Here is an 8,608-nt window from a genome sequence, read left to right as displayed (position 1 = left end):
TAGACTATCATTAAGTAATTTAGAAGAATGGGTATGTATACAGAACTTAACTTAGGTGTGTGGAGAACCTTGTAGAGAAGAAAATATCCGAATAAAAGTTCGGTACAGTACACTTCATGCCGTCGTAAACCACGATCAGTGTATTCACGATCATCTCCCATCTAAATACATAGCTTTTACGGGATTTGACACAAATTTGTTGTAATTATAGATTTAGTGGGCCACCATACATTTATTGGGTTTACTTATCAGCGAGGCACGTTCATACGGGGTAGAATATTCCATAACTAGCGACAAGACTCAGTTCATAATGGTGAATCTTGGAGATACTTTCCCAAACTTTGAGGCTGACACAACAATTGGAAAGATTAAATTCCATGACTTTATTGGGGACAGGTAAGTTATGCAATGGCGGGGAGGATGTACACGTATTACGCAATTGCCACTATCGGTCGTAACAATGATGAGCTCAACTTGTGCACACTAGTGTAAAGTAAGAATAACTATTATTTTTTAAGTAAGCAGTGCATGTAATATTGACCGGGTAATTATGTAATCCCTACTAAACGTCCTACATTGCGACACGCGAATTTAAATGCGATACTTTAAACATGAGATTTATCTCTACTGCATAAACGGACCACAGGTTTTGCACGGATTATTGCTGCGACTAGCTGGGAGATTATGTAATGAATGAAAAAATGTTACTGCAGTATTGATTTTTGTGTTTTAAAAAGCTTTATCTTGTCTCGTTGTAATTAATTAATAACACTGTACGACACGCGTATACCTTAGGAAAGGTAAACAATTAATTTGGACTTGAGTGCAATAATAGAAATGGCAGCCATGTATCGTGTTGTTTTTTTTTTTTCAATCAAGAGATAGACTAAACAAACTTCAAGTTAACTCAACCATGCATTCCAAATAAGTTTGTAACTGATAACATTTAATATTGATCGACGGCGGCCGTAATCTATATGAATCTATCTATATTTTATTAAATATAAAGCCTCCACCCCACCTATCCATATAGCAATTCTTTTCAAAATGACCAGAATGGACAAAATCACAACCGTCACGCAATAATGATTCCTTCATATTACAGAAAGTAGGTCAACGTATATTTCTTTGTATTTGTCGTTTCAGTTGGTGCATCCTGTTTTCCCACCCCGCGGATTACACACCTGTGTGCACGACCGAGCTGGGGAAATGCGTGGAGCTGGAGCCAGAGTTCAAGAAGAGGGGGGTGAAGATGATCGCCCTGTCCTGTGATGACGTCCCCAGTCATGAGGGGTGGTCAAAGGTAAAGCTAGGACTAAGATCATTCATTTTGACCTACTTTGAAAGTACCGTATATACGCATGTATAGACCCATCTCCGGCTCTTAAATTTAAAATGAAACGAAATGTCTCCGGCCATCTAGATTAAAATTGCCTGAAACTAAGGATGGCAAAAGTGTGCGTTCACAACATTTACAACCGAAAGCAAATTTAAACTCACGAGAAAGGAATGCGAAGCGAAAACATTTTATTTCTATTTTTAAAAAAGTACAATATACGAGAATAAAGTGAAAATGTTACGTACAATTAAAGCACAATTTCAGATTGCAAAACTTTAAATTGCAGAAAACATCAACTGGAACAGTGACACTGAATTGTTTTTTTTTTCCTTTCTTTTGATTTGTTTGTTTGTGGTAAATAATTTTTAGTCACAATACTCATGTACACTGTAATACTCAGATAAAGTAACTGATAAAAGAACTATTTAGTTTTGACAATTCTAGAGTGAATAATTTATATTGATTGTTAGGAAATTCCCGACTTATACTATCCCGATGCCTTTTTTTCCAGTGAAATTGATAGGCGTATTTACCACAATTCGTAGACCCATTACCCTGTTTTTAGGTCACCGATCTTAAGTAAGACCTCTAGATACGGACCTCAAGTCCACACAAATGACCTTGAATATGGTGGAAAACCACTATCATGTTGATGGCTTGATCCAATGACGAGTACTATAATGTATCAGTCGCACCAACAACTATGGGTGCTTGACAAGTACCGCGTTTTATCGGATTGCTTAAGGAGGTATAGGACACCTCCTTGTTGTGACTACTTTCTGTCGAAATAAACATAACTTTATACATTATTTGCATCAGTTTTGCTGTCTAACAGCGTGATGTAATACGTTAAATCTAAGCTGAAATAGTAAAAAAAAAAACGTGTCAGCTACTGATATGCAACCGATGAATTCGATACTTATTGTGGCTTTTACATATCTTTTTTTTCACCGTCATAGCAATTTTCAAAATGCATTTCACTGTCAAATAGTCAAATACATACAAATCAATACTTTAAAACTATTAATGTATTTGAAATATCGAATTCCGTCCACATTGATATATATCTCAAAGCAAGCACGTAGCATCGGGGAGGGGGAGGCCTGCCCCCCCCCCCCCCCCCCCCAACTTTTTGAGCAGCAAACTTATTTCTTTAATTTACATACAAAAAATTCAAATAACATGGAGTTGCCCCCCCCCCCTTTTCTGTGACCATGTAAAAATTGAATTTAAAATAAGGAAATAAACAGTGAAATTGAAGTGAAAAGTATACCTGCCCCACCCCACTGATTAGGATTTCAAAAACGATGCTACGTGCCTGCAAAGTGTCCCATATCAACTTATACATGTTTTCTGCCAAACGGTTACTAGTATACAAGATGTACAGAATCAAAATGATAAAATGTCTGCTCATTGGGTTTTTTTTTTTGAAGGACATCATAGACTACGTCAAGTGCTCGTCAGACAAACTCCCATACCCCATCATTTCCGACAAAAGCCGAGATTTGGCCGTGAAACTGGGCATGGTTGATCCAGCCGAAAAGGACAATGCAGGCCTTCCACTTACATGTCGTGCAGTAAGTATATATGTCGTGCTACAAGCGCATTTGAGTCGTGCAACAGGGGCGTAGCTTGAGATAATATTCTAGTGAGGCAAATTTATTGCGGCTGGGGGTCTCGGGGCCGCCTGAGGCCCCCAGCGGTTCCAGGGCATGGCCCTGGTGGGAGGTTCAGGGGGGCAAAGCCTCCTACGAAAAATGAATTTGGGATTTAGAAGTTAAAAAACCCATTGTCCTGAACGAAGTTTTGTTATTTTACATTTCAGACCAGCATCTATTCACACGATTGTCGTGTACTCAATTTTTGAATTCTTTATAATTCATAAATGTGTACTAGTATACGACAATAAAATAAAACTTCTAACATATTTTCGATGAATGAACATTTTTATTTGTTAGATTTGTTTAATTCTTAAATTTACAAAAGGAAGAATTTCTACTACGTGGGAGGGAAAATCCCATTGATGGTCAAAAAAATTCTAGTGAGGCAGTTGCCTCATTGCCACAATGGAAGCTACGCCCCTGTGCAATAAGTGCATATGTCGTGTAATAACTTAATATATCGTGCAGTAAGTGAATATTATCTACAGTATTAAGTTCACATGTGTTGGATACTCCGGAAATTACTTTTTGGGAGTTGATTTTAATCAACTCTCCTATGCAGTTACTCAGACAAACCGAAAGTGAAACAGTGTTTGGACCTCAGCACAAATCATTGCTGCTGACAAGACGTAGTTCTGAAAATATTTGATGAATTCGATGTAATGTATGCTAAAGCATTGTTTTTCAAGGAAACTTATTTATAAATACCTTGAAAATAGTCAGATTTTAAATGGTACGAACAATTTAAATATTTTTTGTAGTCGTATGTATTCCTACGCCAGAGTTCAACATAGTCTCGTTCATCGTCGTTGCACGCTCGGTTGTCCCCGTGAATCCTTGTCGGAGATTTACGGTGTCAGCCGAGCGTTTGGTTGAACGAGAATAAAGTTCAATATTGCTTGGATGCATACAATTTTCGAGAAATATTTCTATTACTGATACATAGTTTGATTGAATTAATTTTATCTTTAAATATTATTTAACATGACTCATATGGGGGTTTCTCGGCATTCTTGTCGAAAAAGTCGAGAAATCCATATTATAAAAATGTGCGTAATTCAAATAAGAAACTACGCGTACTTGTCAAGCAAAATAACATACATGTATCATTGATTTTAAAATAAATAAACATCGACAAAATCAACTCCCGTCAGTTCTTCAGTACCTTGATATATATTAGTCTACATGTATATGATTACGGACATCTGATGAATAGGGTTCTTTGAATCCGCCTCTGAACTTTTTACCTATAATGTCACATACATCGTAAGGTGAATGGCTCGATATGAAGAACAATGTCTTTATCATAAACATGTTATCATGTAAACGTATAGTACCATGTACGTGTGTCATTCAAAATACCATTATAAGTACTAAGTACACTGTGTATGCCGTTCAGTCCTTTATATAAGATATTTGAATTTAATTTTTCCTATATTAAAATGTCGTATGACCCTATTTGAAACAAAATCTTGCAATTGGATGGCGTGTAATTGCAGTAGCAATTTCTCGGAAAAGCCCAAAAATTTTCGATAGAAATATCTGATAATCTTACTATTACTTTGTAGTCTCCTTAGCATTTTAGTTTCTAGCACTTGTCCCAAAAAAATCGAAAATAAAATCACGTGTTGTGCATAGAAATGTTTGTAAATATAATGATTAAATCATATGAATTAAAAAAAAAATACCCCCCACACATATGAATTGTAAACTGAATTTGAATTGCAGGTATTCATCATTGGCCCCGACAAGAAACTGAAACTGTCAATGCTTTACCCAGCAACCACTGGCCGAAATTTCGCGTGAGTTGTGAAGACATTTAGAGTTGAAAATCCATGAATTAAAATGTATTTATATTACAAGGAACATTTTAAACTTTATTTCTAGTAGTCCAAAGTTTTTTTTTTCTATTCAGGAATTTGTAAGGTCATGCTTTAATTAAGTACACAATGTCAAATGCTTTCAGTGAAATTTTGAGAGTCATCGATTCCCTCCAGCTGACAATGAACAAAAAAGTCGCAACACCCGAGGGATGGCAGGTTTGTGTGCTGCATACATTTTTAACTTGTCTTGGTAAATGTAATTGAAGTTTATAGTTTATTTAATGAAAATCGTCTCTAAATTTCAGCAAGGAGGCAAGTGTATGGTCTTACCCTCCATCCCCCAAGAGGGCATAGAAAAGGTGTTCCCTAAGGGTGTCACCGTCCAGCCCGTACCCTCGGGCAAGGCTTACTTGAGGTTCACCCCACAGCCAGAGTAAATAGATTTGGCTTCCATAAAGACCATTCTGGAAAACAGAAAAATAATTCGTGTATTTGGACATTATACCATGTACGCAGTACTGTAACAACGCGATGCTTTCAGTTGTATTGTTCAAATCATGTATTTTTGTTATGAATGGAAATAATTTTTGTTCATTAAATTTCATATAAAAAAATCATCTTGGAGATTGGAAATCAACAGAGTGAGAATTTCAACGTATTTTAAATACGACGTTTCATTATGTTTTTTTTTTGACAAAATTTGAAATATATATGATATCTAATGTTTATAGTAAAAAAGTTCTAACTACAGACATTTTTGTAAAAATATAAAGGAGCTTTTTGTAACAGAAGAATTATTCCAAATTGGAAAATTACATTGGTTTTACAGAATTAGATTGAGTTACAAATTATACATGTTGAACAAGCTTTAGCGACAAAAAGCGTGAATTTCAAGTGTAAACTTCGAAAGTTGAATTGACACTTTTATTGGATTTTAGTAGCGTTTCACTTCCTCCCAAAATTAAGCACTATTAAAAGCCACCTTGGAATAAGTCGTAAAATGACAGATCGCGTCCCCTCCATTGGAAGGTGTGACAAAAGTTTTATAACATTTGCGGCAGGTTTTTTTTTTACAAACATATCTTTTTTGTACATGTATGATCATTTGATATGCAGAAATCTATCCCGAAGGTAGAGAGGCACAGGTACATGTAACATTTTTTTTTAAAATTTACATAGTGGATTGGTCATAATTCTTTGGATTTCAAAAGCGGCATAAAAAATGCACAATGCACGTAGTGTTAGATTTAACCAAAAAATGACGCGTCGACGTACAACAAATTAAATCGCATTCCCACACACTGTTATAATGATAGGTGTCCAGTTACACTCGGCGGGTTTTTTAAATGTATAACCCACACCCTCTCTCTCTCTCTCTCTCTCTCTCTCTCTCTCTCTCTCTCTCTCTCTCTCTCTCTCTCTCTCTCTCTCTCTCTCTCTCTCTCTCTCTCTCTCTCTCTGTGTTATCTGTTATCTGTTGCATATTAAGCAACTTGACACTAGCAGCTTTTAGGTGTCGGGATGTTGATTTTGAGTCTACTATGTTGAAGAAATGTCATCTTTTGACATACAAGTGTCTTTAAGGACGTTAGAATGCCACATTGTCTGTGCAACTGCATGCTTATCTTAGCAGTGCCCAATCTCAGATATAACGGTTTAGAACCATTCTAGACTTGGGTAGTTGAGTCAAACAGCAATGTGACGAAGGCCTGTCTATTTCATTGTTGCCCACTCAGCCATGGCTCGTTGAAATCATCACTATTTCACCCCTGCGAATGTGTTCGGAATGTTTTCTTTATCGTTGTTAAGTATGTAATAAATCCAGAGGTGCTCGAATGAAAGTTCTCGAGACATTGGGTTGCTTAATAAAATCATACATGTAGCCATGTTTGATGCTTGCGGTGTGCAATATAAGGTTTTTAGAAAAATAATGAGTGTCTGTTTTGCATAAAAACTTATTATATCGAGTCATTTTCAAGGAACATTCTGCATAAAATAGTATAGTCTGTTTCACTATTGATGCTATTACTAGGTCAGGCGCGGATCGAAAATTAAACTTCGAGGGATCTCTACAAGCATGTTAATTGTTGCAACAGCAGTCAAAAACTTTTTTTTGTATTGTCGCATTTATTTCTAGAACACATTTAATCATCAATAAATGAAGATAAAGATTAAAATCAATAAACCTCTAGATTTTATATTTGACTTCAAGTACCTAGATTTTATGAAATAGACTATAAGCACGAAGCATGATTTTTACTGCGAAACTGAAAATGTCAAATAAAATCACGTGGTCTAAAATTTAAATGACAATAACATTCGCAGGGGTGTATTTGTCTGGCTTTTAAGCGAAGACTACGAAATCAGTGTAGGCCAATATTTCACTTGAATCCAGCTCCATTTTGTTTCTTACTTGTTTTGAACCAAGAAATAGATAGCTACGACCTTCCGAAAGTCCAAGGTCTTGTTAAAATTGTTCTATATATAACAAATACCACAGAACTTTTTTTGCAAAGTGAAATGCGAATTTCTTTGTTAAAGATTAGTCCAGCAATAGTACATGTATTTCAAAATACATGTACTAAATTCGAACCCATGAAGAAAGTAATGCACATCTGTCTTATATCGGCTAGAGTGCTTGGTTTGAAAAGAAGTTGAATTTATACATATTACGTATCATGAAGATGATGAAAGGGAAAACTGTTCAAGTCATCTAACAGTCTAACGACAGTATTATATGGTGCAAGGTTAGGGTAAGAAATGATGTCCCTAAGAAAGGTAACTCTCACTACACCACTATACATATACATCCTAAAATACTACTTTTTGGAGTGGGGTATGGGGGAATTATTATCACTAAAGCACCATAAATTGAGTATAAAGAGGAATGTTGCATGAAGTGTGGCCCATGAACCAACGCTATAAATACGTGTTAGTGGTCGGGGTTTACGACGGCCTGAAGATATAAACATCACCCCCCCCCCCCACTGCTCTTATTCTGCGATCAATCATGGTAAGACCTTTCTTACGGGGAAATTCCCCGTTCGGTGTTGGTCAGGGACTTTATAGGTACTTACGAATAGAGGACAATCCTATCAGGAATGTCGATTGTTCGACAACCAAAGCAGAGCGGATTGATGAATGGTCAAATCATTCTACCAAAATAATAAAGTCAATCGAGGTTTGATTATTTGACAATTCGAAACATGAAATTTTAGCAATCTACATCCACCTCTAGGCACGTAACAACGCACACGAAACTGTATCATTTTTTACGGCATAAAGTCCTTTGCATTATAGGCAGAATTCTCTCTCTCTCTCTCTCTCTCTCTCTCTCTCTCTCTCTCTCTCTCTCTCTCTCTCTCTCTCTCTCTCTTAAAATAAAAGATACCCAAACGTTTCAATTCGATATAATTGTTTATTTAGTAAGATATCACTCAACATTTTTCATTTCCATGCATAGGTTTACAAGATACACTATATTTCCGAAGAAAAGATTCAAAGCGGTCTATAATTATTAATTATAGATTTCCTGCACTGAAAGGAAATTTAATTAAAGAATTGAAATCTCCCATTCTAGTGAGATGTGGAGAAAACACAGGCGTCTTGAAATTGACAATTCCTTCCTCTGGTAAATCGTCCGTAAAATCTTTCTATTGATGAAAGTCTGTTTTAGGGGGGACCGGATTATCCCTCGGTTTTCTTGTATTAACGCACGCTTTCATCGCGTAAGGAATGGCATTGTTTAAATGGTTTTGCCACGTTTGAAATCAAAGTTCGGTCTA

General features: G+C 36.1%; 1 protein-coding gene across 1 annotated transcript; it reads left to right on the top strand.

The window, feature by feature from the left end:
* The first annotated feature begins 219 nt into the window (after positions 1-219).
* Positions 220-5,440, top strand: LOC105343429 (peroxiredoxin-6). The gene is made up of 6 exons (XM_011450809.4): positions 220-396; positions 1,147-1,303; positions 2,773-2,916; positions 4,729-4,802; positions 4,967-5,039; positions 5,129-5,440. Exons 1-6 carry the CDS (start codon positions 311-313, stop codon positions 5,258-5,260), a joined length of 666 nt encoding a protein of 221 aa, XP_011449111.3. The 5' UTR covers positions 220-310; the 3' UTR covers positions 5,261-5,440.
* Positions 5,441-8,608: the final 3,168 nt, after the last annotated feature.

Source organism: Magallana gigas, chromosome 2, assembly GCF_963853765.1.
Source record: "Magallana gigas chromosome 2, xbMagGiga1.1, whole genome shotgun sequence".
NCBI classification, from domain to species: Eukaryota; Metazoa; Mollusca; class Bivalvia; order Ostreida; family Ostreidae; genus Magallana; species Magallana gigas.
The sequence above is the reverse complement of the archived record's forward strand: the minus strand, read 5'-3'. Positions and strand labels throughout refer to the sequence as shown.